Genomic DNA, 16,892 nt, shown 5'->3' with positions numbered 1-16,892 from the left:
ACAAAGTTCTGTATGAGTGTTTGGAAGGTGGAAATAATTCTGAACAACCTTTGGCCTTTCCTGCTTCAATTTCCCGTCTCCTGCACGCACACCAGAGCACCAGTCACTCGAGTTCACGGGGATCCACACTCACCATTTCCATTTACTCAAAGTGTAAATCTACAGGGTAAAGTTCACACATTTGCAGGTCAAAATAGGAAACAGAAATAAGAGCCATAGCACACAAGGTGGGTTTGTCAGCTTTCCGCTTCATTTCCAGCTGCTTCAAGACAAGAAAGCGGTCTGCCTACCCAGCGTTCCTTCTCCAAATCCCAGAACAGAGCCTGCAGTGTGGCAGGGGCTCAGTCAACACTTTCTGAATGAAGGGCGAAAAGATACAGCAGAATTTAGCTACATTGTCAAGGACGAAGTAGAGTCATATGACCCCTAAAATGGATCTACTCTTTGACCCTGTAATTCTACCTTTGAGGAAAGAATCTCAGAGAAGAAAATCACTGGCGGCTTGTAGATAACATTTGACTATGCAGGTATCATCGATATTCAGGGCAATGAAGTAGAACAGAACGTTTAACATTTGGGTGGATGTAGACCCTGGAATCAGAAAGTGCTGAAATTGACTCTCACCCTGCCGCTTGCTGAGTGAACTAAGGTTTCAGTGCTTGTGACACCTGGTTGGCAATAATAAAGTCCACGTTCATAAGACAGTGGAGAGGGTCGCATGAGGTAATTCAGGGAAAGCTTGTTGCACAGAGCGTGGCACATGGTGCCGATTTTGTATGTAGGGGCAGCTTGCCATCAGCCCGAGTCAGAGAAAGCCAGTCCACATGCTGAGACTTGCCTGCACTCTGTCGTAATGCTGGCACAGGAAGGGTAAACCTACGGTGATTAGAAGTGTCAGTGGTGGCCTTTCGCGCCGTTCCACATCTGACCCACACAAGCATATAGGGCAGCTCTATGAGATGCTGTTATCACTGTCATCATTACTGTTAGTGTTGCTCTATTTCTCAAAATTCCCTTTCATGGATCACAGCCTGGTCGTGGCGAAGGGGCTTGTGTAACTCATTGAAGCTATGAGCCGTGCCGTGCAGGGTCAGCCAAGACAGATGGGTCATGGTGAGGAGTTCTGACAAAATGTGGTCCACTGGAGGAGGAACTGGCAACCCTCTCCAGTATTCTTGCCTGGAGAACCCCATCAGTTCAGTTCAGTTCAGTTCAGTCGCTCAGTCGTGTCCAACTCTTTGCGACCCCATGAATCGCAGCATGCCAGGCCTCCTTGTCCATCACCAACTCCCAGAGTTCACTCAGACTCACGTCCATCAAGTCAGTGATGCCATCCAGCCATCTCATCCTCTGTCGTCCCCTTCTCCTCCAGCCCCCAATCCCTCCCAGCATCAGAGTCTTTCCCAATGAGTCAACTCTTCACATGAGGTGGCCAAAGTACTGGAGGTTCAGCTTTAGCATCATTCCTTCCAAAGAAATCCCAGGGCTGATCTCCTTCAGAATGCACTGGTTGGATCTCCTTGCAGTCCAAGGGACTCTCAAGAGTCTTCTCTAACACCACAGTTCAAACGCATCAATTCTTCGGCACTCAGCTTTCTTCACAGTCCAACTCTCACATCCATACATGACCACAAGAAAAACCATAGCCTTGACTAGACGGACCTTTGTTGAACTAAGGTCCTTTGTGAACTAAGCAAAGTAATGTCTCTGCTTTTCAATATGCTACCTAGGTTGGTCGTAACTTTCCTTCCAAGGAGTAAGCGTCTTTTAATTTCATGGCTGCAGTCACCATCTGCAGTGATTTTGGAGCCCAGAAAAATAAAGTGTGACACTGTTTCCACTGTTTCCCCATCTGTTTCCCATGAAGTGATGGGATCGGGTGCCATGATCTTTGTTTTCTGAACGTTGAGCTTTAAGCCAACTTTTTCACTCTCCACTTTCACTTTCATCAAGAGGCTTTTTAGTTCCTCTTCACTTTCTGCCATACATGACCATATGTATGGAGAACATATGGTTCTATGGAGAACCCCATAGACAGTATGAAAAGGCAAAGAAATATGACACCAGAAGATGGGTCTTCCAGTTTGGAAGGTGTCCAGTGTGCTACTGGGAAAGAGTAAAGGGAAATTACTATCAAATCCAGTAAGAATGGGGCTTCCCATCTAGCACAGTGGTAAAGAATCCACCTGCAAATGTAGGAGATGGAAGAAATGAGGGATCAAAACTTGGGTCAGGAAGATCCCCTTGAATAGGAAATGACAACTCACTCCAGTATTCTTATCTGGAAAATTCCATGAACAGAGGAGACTGGCAGGCTACAGTCTATGGGGTCAGACACCACTGAGCGACTGAGCACACACTCATACCAGTAAAAATGAAGTGGCTGGGCCAAAGGGGAATGACACTCAGCTGTGGATGTGTCTGCTGGTGAAATCCAAGTCCAACACTGTAGAGAACAGTACTGCACAGTAATCTGGAGTGTTAGGTCCCTGAGTCAAGGTAACCTGGACATGGTCAAGCAGGAGATGGCAAGAGTAGACACTGAAGTCTTAGGAATCTGTGAACTAAAACAGACGGGAATGGGCGAATTTAATTCAGACAACCTTTACATCTACTACTATAGGCAAGAATCCTTTAGAAGAAATGGAGTAGCCCTGATAGTCAACAGAAGAGTCCAAAATGCAGTACTTGGCTACAGTCTCAAAAATGACAGAAAGATCTCAGTTCATTTCCAAGGCAAACCATTCAATATCACAGTAATCCAAGTCTATGCCCTAACCGGAGAAGGCAATGGCACCCCACTCCAGTACTCTTGCCTGGAAAATCCCATGGATGGAGGAGCCTCGTAGGCTCCAGTCCATGGGGTCACTAAGAGTCAGGTACGACTGAGCGACTTCACTTTCACTTTTCACTTTCATGCATTGGAGAAGGAAATGGCAACCCACTCCAGTATTCTTGCCTGGAGAATCCCAGGGACAGAGGAGCTTAGTGGGCTGCCATCTATGGGGTCACACAGAGTCGGACATGACTGAAGCGACTTAGCAGCAGCAGCAGCAGCATGCCCTAACCACTGATGCTGAAGAAGCTGAAACTGACTGGTTCTATGAAGACCTACAACACTTTCTAGAACTAACAGCCCCCCCTCCCACAAAACCAAATATGTCCTTTACATCATAGGGGATTGGAATGCAACAGTAGGCAGTCAAGAGATACCTGGAGTAACAGACAAGTTTCTCCTTGGAGTACAAAATGAAGCAGGGCAAAGGCTGACGTAGTTTTGTCAAGAGAACACACTGGTCATAGCAAACACCCTCTTCTAACAACACAAAAGAAGAATCTACACATGGAGATCACCAGATGGTTCATACTGAAATCAGATTGATTATATTCTTTGCAGCTGAAGATGGAGAAGCTCTATACAGTCAGCAAAAACAAGACTGGGAGCTAATTGTGGCTCAGATCATGAGCTCCTTATTGCAAAATTCAGATTTAAATTGAAGAAAGGAGGGCAGCAAAGGATGAGATGTCTGGATAGCATCACCAACTCAATGGACTTGAGTTTGGGCAAACTCCAGGAGATAGTGGTGGACAGAGGAGCCTGGTGTGCTACAATCCATGGGATCACAAAGAGTCAGGCACAACTTTGCAACTGAACAACAGCAGGTTCTCAAAATAATACCCTAGAAGAAGAAAGTATCTTAAGTATTCCAAAACTGGTTAATCTACTTGTTAATTTACACATGACCATTACTAAATTTTATTGGGAGAAATTTTACCAGAAAATACATATAATATAGTGTTACATACACAAATAGAACCCCAAGTTGTAATTAAACTAGATTATCACCATTTATGTATAAAGTGGTTGTTCATGGCTTCCCTGGTGGCTCAGATGATAAGGAATATGCCTGCAATGCAGGAGACCTGAACTCAATCTCTGGGTCAGAAAAATTCCCTGGAAAAGGGAATGGCAATCTACACCAGTATTCTCGCCTGCATAAATCCATGGACAGAGGAGCCTGGCGAGCTACAGGCTGTGGGGTCACAAAGAGTTGGACTGAGTGACTAACACTGTTTATATGTAAACACATGGTTTGTAAAATAAATATTTGAGTGACAGCATAGGATTATAGAAAACTGTTTCTAATTCAAAAACTGTATATTGATTCTTGCTATGGCATTAATGTCATAGACACACGCACATAAATATTTATATTCATCAGCTGTAAAGGAACTTTCAGGGAATGAATTCAGTGTCTGAATTAGGAAGCTCATTTTCATCTAGATAATAGAAGGCCAGAGAGTTTGTTCTAAGAGTAGAAACTTCAGTTCTAATAATTTTGGCTCAGAAGTACAGTGGCAATAAGAACCAAGTGACTCTGATCCTTAGATCTTGGCTTGAGCTCTTTGTAAAATTTGTCATCTGAATTGAATTATTCAGATGGAAGAAATATTAGTAATGGAGTAATGGTTGGCCCTGTTCATATTAATGATGGAATAAACAAGGTTACATCATCTGTGGCCTATGGAGTCCCCACGGGGCTTCTGCACATATTATATCCATGGGGACACCACTCCCAATACAGGGAGGTTGGCATGGGATCCCCATTTTAATGATGAGAAAAATGAAACTCATAGGGGTCAAATGCCCTTTTCAGGGTCATGACACTATTAAGTGGCAGAAACTGGATCCAACCCAGGTTTCCTGATTCTAAGACTGTCGTGCCAAGGTCAGAGGCTAAGCAATTGGGAGTTAACAGACGTAAATAAACCATATTTTGGCTCACTTGGTTGAGATGTCAAACCATGACCTAAATTTGCCTCCTTTTCCAAGGAGGCATTTCCACCTCCCTCTCCCACTTTCTTGAGAATGTCAATTAATCTCTGCTAATTTTGTTGAATCAGCAGCCAGACTAAAATAATCTCAGTAGGAGATAAATGTTTGTTCATTTTCTGGATGGGGAGTTAATTTCGAGACTTAATTATCAGGAAAGTTGTCCCTTTGTACTTGCAGTAACCTATGCCGAGTTGCAGAACACAATTAGTTGGTATAATTTCATTCCATGCTTGTGTGGCTGTAGGAGTTGCTGCCTGAGAAGGGGAGGTCAGGGAAGGAAGTTTAGGCACACTCTGCTGCTCTCCGGATGTGAGAAGCTGTTCTTCTGATGCTTCTCTGCCTCCAGGGGTGGTCCCTAACTCCTTGTCTTCCTGACTCTAAGAATGTGATTCTTGCAGACATGTGCACATATTAAGTTGTTTGCTTGTGTGTCTCTTCAAAGCCTGGGGCTTCACAGGTGGCTCAGTGGTAAAGAATCCGCCTGCCAATACAGGAGACACCAGTTTGATCCCTGGGTCTGGAAGATCTCTTAGAGAGGGAAGTGGCAACCAACTCCAGTATTCTTGCCTGAGAATTCCCGTGGACAGAGGAGCCTGGTAGCTGCAGTGCATGGGGCCACAACTGAGCGCGCATGCGTCTTCAAAGCCTATCACGAAGAGTGGGAATGGTGGGGCGGTGCACGACTGAGTGCGCATGCGTCTTCAAAGCCTATCACAAAGAGTGACGGGGAATGGTGGGGAGGTCGGTGCATGACTGAGCGCGCATGCGTCTTCAAAGCCTATCACAAAGAATGATGGGGCATGGTGGGGCGGTGGCTTCATCTCCTGAGAGAGCTTAAATTTAAGCTTTGATATTCTCTCCAAATAAGGATATACAGATAGGCGATTTTGTGGCTTAGTAGTTGAAAGTGTGGGTTTTAGAGTCAGGCTGCCGCTTTCCAGTTCTGGGCCTCCTCTCAGTGACGTGTAACTTTCGGCCACATGCAGTCTTTCTGTGACAGCATTTTCATCTTTATCGGGAGGATAGGGAGAATAATAACATGCACCTTTTTGGAACTGTTGGGGATAAAATGAAAATATACCTTTTAAGCACTAGAAACAACAAACTATTCCTATTTGTATGTTATAGTAAAAGCAGTAATTTATAAAGTGTAAGCAGTTAACATATACCACCAGGGGCTGTATTATTTTTATCTAATAGGGCATTTCTCCAAGTTTTTTGATGTATTTGATGTATTGAAAGCCTCGAGAAATGAAAATATTTCTCCTGCTGGAGAATTCCCTTTTTGAAACGTCCTTGTAGATTCATGTCTTCGTGTTTGTGATGAACATATAGATCTTCCCAACACCTATGGTTCTTTCCTGTTGATGTATGGCAGAAATCAAACCAATATTGTAAGGCAATCATCAATCAACTATAAATAAATGAATATTAAAAAGTAATCAAATCACAGTCACAGAAATGATTTAACCGAAATAATTCTAGACAAAGAATTCACTCTATTAAATACTTTAAGCCCTTTCCCCAGTCTACCAATCCATTATGGTGTAGACCTTGATTTCCAAAGTAAGAAACTAATCCTAAAGCCAGCTCAGGTGCTTCATCATGGTGCTTTTTCCTCACCATTCAGCCCCAGAGACCCTCCTCCTCTGAGTATCACTGAACACCTATAATTTCACTGTTGTGCTTTTGGCATTATATATTACATTATATCTTATGTTGGTGAGTATACACCCTTCCCCTTCGCTGGATTTTAAGCTCCTTTAAGGCAAGAACCGATTTGCAGTCCCTAGGTCAACTTCTGTCTCTGGCCTCTAAGCCTGTAAGTATTGTCTGTATTTCACCCCGTATCACTGCAGGTGCTTTTAACTCAGAGGCTCTGATAGTTTCCTTGTGTGTGCGCGCTCCGTCCCTCAGTCATGTCTGACTCTTTCTGACTCCATGGACTGTAGCCAGCCAGCCTCCTCTGTCCATGGGATTCTTCCCAGGCAAGCATACTGGAATGAGTTGCCATTTCCTCCTCCAGGGGATCTTCACAACCAAGGATCGAAACAGCAGCATCAGCCGGTGGATTCTTTACCAGTGAGCCACCTGGAAAAGCCAATTATTTCCTTAGGAGATCCATTTATAACAGGTGTTTCATGAGTTTCAGGAAAATACACACATCACTTTGGGGAAGGTTCTGATTATGAGTGGCCACCCTGCAGAGAATGCGTGTGACCCCTACCTTCTATTTTTCTTGCTGCCCTCCACTCTGCCCTGCTTAGAGTTCTGCACCCCCCTCACCCTGAGTCCCAGATTCTTCTGTCTCTAGTATTCTGGGTCTTTCCACTCTCTTTAGATGCCTGAAGGAGCAGCCAATCCCCCCCAGATAATTTGGGTGTAAACATTTTCTCCAAGCTCTATCTGCTTTGGTTTTCCCAGAGGAGCAACTGCCATTGCTGTAATGTGTATACAATAGGCACTTAACAAATGTTGCCTGGTGATGAAAAATACTTGTTTCGCCATAGAAGCAATCTTGGTAGAGGGTTTCTTGCTCTATGTTGATTACTTGTGTCCTTCCAGATTTGGAAATCTAGCCCTCAAACTGATGGCATTTGGAGATAGGACCTTTGGGAGGTGATTAGGTCATGAAGACAGAGCCCTCGTAGAGGGGTTAGTACCCTTGTGAAAGAGACCCTGGAAAGCTCCCTAGCCCTTTCCACTTCATGAGGTTAGAGAGAAGAGAGGGCCATCGGTGAGCAAACGGGCTCTCACCAACCACCGAATCTGCTGATGCCTCCAGCCCGGACTTCCCAGCCTCCAGCACTGTGAGAAGTCCTTGTCTGTTGTTAAAAATCCATTCCGTCTATAGTATTCTGTACAGTAGCCCAAGCAGACCAAGATACCACCCCAGCAGAATTACTCAATAAAGGGATCTTACTAATAGTGGAAACACTTTAAGGAGAGGTCTGAGCTTAAGTTGGCGGCTACCACTTTAACCAATAACCTCAGTTAGACATAATAATCACTGAGAAGTTCATGACTCTAATATCAAGCCTGGAAAATATTTGGAAGATTTTGCTTTTCTTATCCTTCATGCCTCGACTGTGTGGAAGGGTCACGGGTATTAAAGGGATGCTGAACCTCTACTCACATCCAAGCAGTGTGACTGTGCAGCCTCAGGGGTAAACAGAAAAGCTCAGCGGTAGTCCCTCTGTGTAGCAATTCCAGTCATGTTTCTCCATCTTTTCCCTTGTGATGGGTGAGGAGCTGAAAGTTCCCATCCCAGAGAGCAGAGAGAGCCCATGTTCTTCATAAGAAACAGCTGGGTTCTGGAGGAGAGAGCCTTCAAAATGAGGGTGGAGCTCTCCCAAACAGGCCTGGGGAGGAGATGTCATCTCTTTATGACTCAAGAGATTCAGGAGGTAAGATGCTCTGTAGAAAAGGGCTGTTGGGCTGGAGAGAGGCCCTGCATTAGCACCAGAATGTCAGCCTCAGGTCTGGACGTGAACTCAGCCCTAGTGCGTTGTAAGCAGAATTAAGAGTACAGACCCAGACCCTCAGGTTAACATAGTAACAAAACTGTGCTGTATATCATGAGTGCTTGAGGATAGATTAGACCAGTGGTACCCAAGTGTGGGCTACAGGATATTTTAGATGCTACATAGCTTATTTTTTAATTTTTTATACACTTGTGTTTACTAAAATATGTAGAAAATAGTCAAACCCATGACTTCATACTTGGGGGGCAATCTACCACTCCAAATAGCCAGAACTGTACATGATGTGTTCAAGCATATCCAGAGTCGTTTCAAGATTGGTAACTGAAATTTTCACCAAAGCCATCTGCAATATAGGTAGTTCAGATAACGTGGTCTTCTAGTGTGGATCTGTGTAAACAGAATGTCCACATTCACCTTCATATGTCTTTCAGGGATACAAGAAAGGAGGGGGGTTGGATTACTGAAATCCTGTGATGGAGGCATGTGAACAGGCAGCTTTAGGACATGGGTTAGACAACCACTTGGTGGAGATGTTGTTGCACAAGGGATTCAAGCACTCAGTGGAAGAAAGAGGACTTTGAGGTCCCTTTCCTGTTAGAGACCTGGGGCCTGGAGAAAGGGACTTTGTAAGGAAGAGATGTGGCAGTTGTCCAAGCACACAGGATCTCCTTGACGCTCTTGGAATGATTAGCACTGGCACATGGTGGGCGGGGCCAGTTTTCTTTAGGCGTCTGACACCAAGGAGGAGGCACACAATGAATAACCGTGTTACTCCCACAAAACATTTGCATGCCTAGCTGCCCCTTTGTTTCAACGAAAAATCTCTTGATAATCTTCACTACATAACACTCAACTCTGATGTATAAGCAGCATTTTTTTTCTAGTCTTATTAAACTGTCATTTTTCCAGATATGCAACTACTGTGTCATTTTCAGGACCATTGTATAAGGATGAAAATCTATTTTGGTTTATTATTAATTAACTTTTATTTTTATTGAAATTAGGGTATTTTATTGGTTTGTAAGAAATTGTGTGTTTATATATTATCTCTGATTTTTATATCTGGTTCTCTTTGAGGACCACACTTTCTCTTTTCATTGATAGAGCTTCTGTTTGTATTTTCCAAAGACCAGGCTCTGTGAGCTGAAGAAAGAATTTTGTTCAGCACATGAGTCAAAGAAATTCTAAATACTGGAATTTCCAAAAAATTTTCATTAGAATTTCCACAACAAACCCTGCAGTTCTTCGGATTTCTGAACTATATTGGAACTGACTGATTATACAATTTTTAAGGGTGGCTTTCCATTTTTAGTTATTACAGAATATTGACTATATTCCCCATGCTGAACAATACATCCTTGTAGCCTATTTTATACCCAATATGTGTACCCCTCCCACTCCCCTGTCCCAGCTGGCAACCACTAGTTTGCTCCCTTTATCTGTGTTTCTTTTTCATTGTATTCATAGGTGTGCTGTATTTTTTGGATGCCGTATATAAGTGAAGTCGTACGGTATTTGTCTTTCTCCACCGACTCCTTTCACTTGGTATAATGCCCTCCAGTCCCACCCGTGTTGTTGCGGATGGCAAACTTTCGTTCTTTTATGCTGAGTAGTATTCCATGTGTGTGTCATGTATACATAATATATGTCTTCTTTATCCATTCATCTTTGGATGGACATTTAGGTTGCTTCCATATCTCAGCAATTGTGAATAGTACTGCCATGAACACTGGGGGGGTGTGTATCTTTCGAATTAGTGTGTTTGTCTTTTTCAGATGTATGCCCAGGAGTGGAACTGCTGGGGTATTAGGTAGTTCCACTGTAAGTTTTTTGAGAAACCTCCATACTGTTTTCCACAGTGGCTGTGCCAGTTTGCGTTCTCACCAACAGGGTACGAGGGTCCCCTATGCTCCACATCTTTGCCAGCATATGTGATCTGTGTCCTTTTTGGTGACAGCCATTCTCACGAGTATAAGGTGACACCTCATTGTGGTTTGACTTGTGTCTCTCTGATGATTCCAGGTGTTGAATATCTTCCCACGTACCTTCTGGTCTTCTCGCTATCACCACAAGGAGGCATTTGTTTCAGAGAGGATTTCTACACCATTTCAACCCCAAGAGATCTTATCTAGTTCACTAGATAGTGGATTAAAGAAATATCCCTATTCTACAAAAATAATTAGCCCAAATATTCTCTCTAGCTTAGCTGTCTTCAGACTTTGGTGTACATTGAGTCACCGGGGCCACTTTTAGAAAATGCAGATTTGTGGGTCCCATCATCACAACTTTCATCTTAAAAAAGCATCTTCATGTTTCCGATACAGGTAGTTTATGATCCACAAGTCTATGAGCACTGCCTGAGATTGTATAAGTCACATTAGAGTTGAAGAGAAAAACAGACCAAACTTTGATATCTCACCTGTCAAAATACTCTTACAGGCCCCACAGATATAACAGACTCTGCTGTTTTGAGGGGTAGATTGAACCAATTTTTTAAAGACAAATTTTTAAATTGTTCTCCTGGCTTAAAGGGAATTTCCTAGTTTCAAATATGTATACGTATGTGAATGCACTCAAGTGAGAAAAAAAAACAAAACAAAATGCATTTCTTTGCTAAATGATGTACTTCATTAGGTCACTTAAGTTCCAGGCTCTTATATTCATCTCAGTTTATGAAATTTGGTTAAGAGCAGAACAAATCAAATGAACTTTGCTTGATATTAATTTGAATCCATCAGAAAAAACTGTTCAAACTACAAAGGAAATTCCATCAATTTTAGGTCACTGAATCTCAGACTTAGGTTTGGCAAAGGATGCACCAATATCCATGTGGCACTTCAGTTGCCACCTTTTGAGAAGAACTCCATTTATCTAAATTATTTAGAAAACCTACCTTTAGAAAGGCTGAAAATTAATTAGCTGAAGTGAATACAAGGTTAGTAAGTGCATTAGTCAAGGATCTTCAGAGAGATAGAACTTTGAGTAAACTGGGGGTGGATCAGAGATTATATAAAAAATCTTGCAAAAACAGCAGATACAAATATCCACCAAATGCAATCTTAAATTTTGGTTCAAACAGAACATTTGGAAATGGATTTATTGTAAGTATGTAATTAGAGCTATGTCTTAAATCTGAACTAAATCCCTTCTTTTAGTGTCTTTTTTCTTTGTAAGCTTTGTGAAAAGTGAAAGTGAAGTCACTCAGTCGTGTCAGACTCTTAGCGACCCCATGGACTACAGCCCACCAGGCCCTCCGTCCATGGGATTTTCCAGGCAAGAGTTCTGGAGTGGGGTGCCATTGCCTTCTCCGTTAACAGCGGCTAGGCATATCATATTTACTTGGAGCTGGTATACTTGGTGACAGCCTTAGTGCCCTCGGACATGGTGTGCTTGGCCAGCTCCCCAGGTAGCAGCAAGCGCATGGCGGTCTGGATCTCCCTGGATGTGATAGTCGAGCGCTTGTTGTAATGCGCCAGGCGCGATGCCTCGCCAGCGATGCACTCGAAAATGTCGTTGACGAAGGAGTTCGTGATTCCCATGGCCTTGGAGGAGATGCTGGTGTCCAGATGGACTTGCTTCAGCACCTTGTACACATACACGGAGTAGCTCTCCTTGCAGCTGTGCTTGCGCTTCTTGCCGTCCTTCTTCTGGGCCTTGGTCACAGCTTTTTTAGAGCCCTTTTTAGGGGCAGGAGCAGATTTAGCCGGTTCAGGCATGTTTGTAATGACAATATCCAACAACACAGAAAGACCTTGAAAATGCTAATAAATCATGTTAATTTTTTAAACTGCATGTTATGTTGAAATAAAAGCAAAGTACAATGAAAACAAACAACTCAAGAGACTTTCTTCCCAACAGACTTCCTCTCTCTTCCTCTCCCCCTCTCTCTCATAGATATAAAATAATTAAATAATTGGCTTACATGATTATGTGCTGTGCTGAGTCGTTCAGTCGTGTCTGACCCTTTGAGACTCTATGGACTGTAGCCCACCAGGCTCCTCTGTCCATGGGATTTCCTAGGCAAGAATACTGGAGTGGTTGCCATGCCCTCCTTCAGGGGATCTCCCAGACCCAGGGATCAAACCCGCATCTCTTGCGTCTCCTGCATCGGCAGGCGGGTTCTCTATCCCTAGTGCCACCTGGGAAGCCCTCATATGGTTATAGGAGATGGCAAGTCTGAAATCCTGGCAAGCTGGGAATCCCAGCAGGAGTTGCTGCTGTAGTCTTGACTCCAATGGCAGTTTAAAGGCAGAATTCCTTCCATTGCAGGAGCTTTTGCTGTTGTTGCTTATGTGCTGTGCTAAGTCGCTTCAGTCATGTCTGACTCTTTTGTGAACCCATGGACTGTAGCCTGCAAGGCTTCTCTGTCCATGGGATTTTTCTGGCGAGAATACTGGAGTGGGTTGCTATGTCCTACTCCAGGGGATCTTCCCAACCCATGGGTCGAGCCCAGGTCTCCTGCATTGCAGGCAGATTCTTTGAGCCACCAGGGAAGCTCTACTTAAAAGCCACTAATTTAAATGTTCATTGTGTGTCAGTTGCTCAGTCATGTCCAACTCTTCTCGACCCCATGGACTGTAGCCCACAAGGCTCCTCTGTCCACGGAATTCTCCAGGCAAGAATACTGGAGTGGGTAGCCATTTCCTTCTCCAAAATGTTCATTACCTCTAAAAAATACACTTTTCCAGTAATACCTAGACTGGTGCTTTACTGGGAGGGTACCATAGTCTACCAAGTTGACACATAAAATCGCTGTAAGCTAAATAGTGAAGAACCAAAATGGACGATGATGGAAGCCTTCCGCTGGAAACTGGTATTGTCTTTGAAAGCTGTGACACTCCTAAAGTTGGAAAATGCCTGTTGCAGAGGACATCTTGGCCATCCTCCATGCCATAAACTAATTAACAGGTTGTGTTTATAAGGAGATGAGAAAAAGGTTTAAAACTCAAGGACTCTTCAAATCAGACAGAGATTTGTCTGCATTCCGCACACCATCCGGACTCTCTCCAGGGCATCTAGTGGTCACGCTGGCATGTAAGGTGGGCAGTTCTTCCCCACCCACCCCCCATTGTTTATACCAGCTGTGACTCGCAGTGTTGCCATCCAATTTCAGGCTTTCTTTTTTACCTTTTTGTAACATTACAGGATTATAATTTAGTTCTTAGCATCCTTATCTTATAATTATAAAACCAAATTTCCAATCAATTCGGCTGTTGCCCTGGTGGCTCGGAGGTTAAAGCATCTTCCTGCAATGCGGGAAACCTGGGTTCGATTCCTGGATCCGGAAGATCCCCTGAAGAAGGAAATGGCAGCCTACTCCAGTATTCTTGGCTGGAGAATCCCATGGATGGAGGAGCTTGTGGGCTACAGTCCATGGGGTCACAAAGAGTCGGACACGACTGAATGACCTCACTTTCACTTTATTGTATCTTATAACTTGACTATAACTCTGAATCAAAACATGACTTTTCTTTGTACAGGGCTATTTTTTAAAAGGGACATGTGTGATTTATTAAAATACGTAAGCAAATCTCTCCATATCAGCCTTTCTACCGGACATTAGAGTGACCCCAGGTGCGAATTTCTTCTTTGAGGCAGACCTTAGGAAAACCAGTGTTCAGGTTTCCACTGACCCAGCCCTGGCATATCTGGGTGTCCTTTGAGTTTTCAGCCACGCATTGCCCATTTAGCTGTGGCATTGGTGTAGCTGCCCAGAGAGGCAGGAGGAGGGCTCCCTCCGGGTCAAGGCTGAAGCTCCTCTCACTTCTCCATTGCTCTCCTCTTGTAAGAATTGCCAATTGCACTGGAGTTGGGTTCCGTGAGGCTAAAGACCAGTATTTCACCCTCTGTTCTGGGAGGCTCGTTTCTCCCCAGCTCTGACACAAGCTGCTGCCTCTTTGTCCCTGGCCCCTCCCAGCGCCCCCAGAAGGGAAGGCTTGCGGTTTGTTTTCTCACCTCCACCTGCCAGTCAGCAGTGGGAAGAGGTGATGTCTGCTCAGGCCCATGCCATTTTGCTGCTAGTCACAAATAAACACATTCCTTCTTCTTCTTAAGAAAAGAACCTGCAGCTTTGCTTTCACACCCCCAGTTTTCAGAAAGAAATCCAAGGCTAATAGCATTAGATTTGTGTCAAAGGCATTATTTACATTCATTAGACATGGTGTGAAAACACAGTGGCTGGTACATGCGCTGGGGTATTTTGTTATCTTACTTGCCAGTTCATGCAATCTTGTTAAGTGTTAATATAGCATTCACACAGCAATTGATTACTAAAATATATAATTACATCTAATTTTATAAGTCATGGGAAAATACAGACTTTTGGCTTTCCATGTTTATGAGATTCTGAATTATTTTTCCCCAAAATAGGGTAGTAGGTAATAAGCCTATTAAAAACAAATTTGTTCAACCAAATTAAAACTCACTATATGTCACTGAGAAATGGCATCCGTGCTTTTGGCATTTGAGATCAGTTTTCTAAGAAAGCCAGAACAAAGATTCATAAAGGCACAAAAATGCACAACTAGATTGATTTTTTTCATTCAATCAGTTCAGTTCAGTTGCTCAGTCATGTCTGACTCTTAGCGGCCCCATGAATCGCAGCATGCCAGGTGTCCCTGTCCATCACCAGCCTCAGTAGTTTACCCAAACTCATGTCCATCGAGTTGGTGATGCCATCCAGCCATCTCATCCTCTGTTGTCCCCTTCTCCTCCTGCCCCCAATCCCTCCCAGCATCAGGGTCTTTTCCAATGAGTCAACTCTTCGCATGAGGTGGCCAAAGTATTGGAGTTTAAGCTTCAGCATCAGTCCTTCCAATGAACACCCAGGACCGATCTCCTTTAGGATGGACTGGTTGGATCTCCTTGCAGTCCAAGGGACTCTCAGGAGTCTTCTCCAACACCACAGTTCAAAAGCATCAATTCTTTGGTGCTCAGCTTTCTTCACAGTCCAACTCTCACATCCATACGTGACCACTTGAAAAACCACAGCCTTGACTAGACGGACCTTTTTTGGCAAAGTAATATCTCTGCTTTTTAATATGCTGTCTGGGTTGGTCATAACTTTCCTTCCAAGGAGTAAGCGCCTTCTTATTTCATGGCTGCAGTCACCATCTGCAGTGATTTTGGAGCCCAGAAAAATAAAGTCTGACACTGTTTCCACTGTTTCCCCATTTATTTGCCATGAAGTGATGGGACCAGATGCCATGATCTTCGTTTTCTGAATGTTGAGCTTTAAGCCAACTTTTTCACTCTCCTCTTTCACCTTCATCAAGAGGCTTTTTAGTTCCTCTTCACTTTCTGCCTTAAGGGTGGTGTCATCTGCATATCTGAGGTTATTGATATTTCTCCTGGCAATCTTGATTCCAGCTTATGCTTCTTCCAGCCCAGCGTTTCTCATGATGTACTCTGCATATAAGTTAAATAAGCAGGGTGGCAATATACAGCCTTGACGTACTCCTTTTCCTATTTGGAACCAGTCTGTTGTTCCATGTCCAGTTCTAACTGTTGCTTCCTGACCTGCATATAGGTTTCTCAAGAGGCAGATCAGGTGGTCTGGTATTCCCATCTCTTTCAGAATTTTCCACAGTTTATTGTGATCCACACAGTCAAAGGCTTTGGCATAGTCAATAAAGCAGAAATAGATGTTTTTCTGGAACTCTCTTCCTTTTTCGATGATCTAGCGGATTTTGGCAATTTGATCTCTGGTTCCTCTGCCTTTTCTAAAACCAGCTTGAACATCTGGAAGTTCAGGGTTCACATATTGCTGAAGCCTGGCTTGGAGAATCTTGAGCATTACTTTACTAGTGTGTGAGATGAGTGCAATTGTGTGGTAGTTTGAGCATTCTTTGGCATTGCCTTTCTTTGGGATTGGAATGAAAACTGACCTTTTCCAGTCCTGTGGCCACTGCTGAGTTTTCCAAATTTGCTGGCATATGGAGTGCAGCACTTTCACAGCATCATCTTTCAGGATTTGAAAGAGCTCAACTATTCCATCACCTCCACTAGCTCTGTTCGTAGTGATAATTTCTAAGGCCCAGTTGACTTTACAATCCAGGATGTCTGGCTGTAGGTGAGTGATCACACCATTGTGATTCTCTGGGTCATGAAGATCTTTTTTGTACAGTTCTTCTGTGTATTCTTGCCACCTCTTCTTAATATCTTCTGCTTCTGTTAGGTCCATACCATTTCTGTCCTTTATTGAGCCCATCTTTGCATGAAATGTTCCCTTGGTATCTCTAATTTTCTTGAAGAGATCTCTAGTCTTTCCCATTCTGTTGTTTTCCTCTGTTTCTTTGCATTGATCACTGAGGAAGGCTTTCTTATCTCTCTTGCTATTCTTTGGAACTCTGCATTCAGATGCTTATATCTTTCCTTTTCCCCTTTGATTTTTGCTTGTCTTCTTTTCACAGCTATTTGTAAGGGCTCTTTAGAGAGCCATTTTGCCTTTTTGCATTTCTTTTTCTTGGGGATGGTCTTGATCCCTGTGTCCTGTTCAATGTCACAAACCTCATTCCATAGTTCATCAGGCACTCTATCTATCAGATCTAGTCCCTTAAATCTATTTCTCA

The 16,892-nt window shown here is 43.5% G+C and overlaps 1 protein-coding gene and 2 long non-coding RNA genes across 3 annotated transcripts in view; 1 reads left to right on the top strand and 2 right to left on the bottom strand.

The window, feature by feature from the left end:
• Positions 1-228: 228 nt before the first annotated feature.
• LOC147343887 (uncharacterized) lies at positions 229-8,108 on the bottom strand. Its single transcript, XR_015156387.1, has 2 exons — positions 7,974-8,108; positions 229-6,928 (listed from the first exon to the last, which is right to left on the bottom strand). It is a non-coding gene; the product is annotated as an uncharacterized LOC147343887 (long non-coding RNA).
• Positions 8,109-8,165: 57 nt separating this feature from the next.
• The window catches only part of LOC147343885 (uncharacterized), a 54,748-nt gene continuing 46,021 nt past the window's right edge, over positions 8,166-16,892 (top strand). Inside the window, exon 1 of the long non-coding RNA XR_015156388.1 lies at positions 8,166-8,244. This is a non-coding gene — a long non-coding RNA (uncharacterized LOC147343885). The remainder of the gene's footprint in view (positions 8,245-16,892) is intronic.
• Positions 10,119-12,197, bottom strand: LOC147343886 (histone H2B type 2-E-like). Its single transcript, XM_086380818.1, has one exon. It carries the CDS (start codon positions 12,036-12,038, stop codon positions 11,658-11,660), a length of 381 nt encoding a protein of 126 aa, XP_086236944.1. The 5' UTR covers positions 12,039-12,197; the 3' UTR covers positions 10,119-11,657.

The sequence above is a fragment of the Bos grunniens genome, chromosome 27 (assembly GCF_055505025.1).
Source record: "Bos grunniens cultivar Pamir isolate PY7600 chromosome 27, Bosgru_T2T1.0, whole genome shotgun sequence".
Lineage (NCBI taxonomy): Eukaryota > Metazoa > Chordata > Mammalia > Artiodactyla > Bovidae > Bos > Bos grunniens.
The sequence above is the reverse complement of the archived record's forward strand: the minus strand, read 5'-3'. Positions and strand labels throughout refer to the sequence as shown.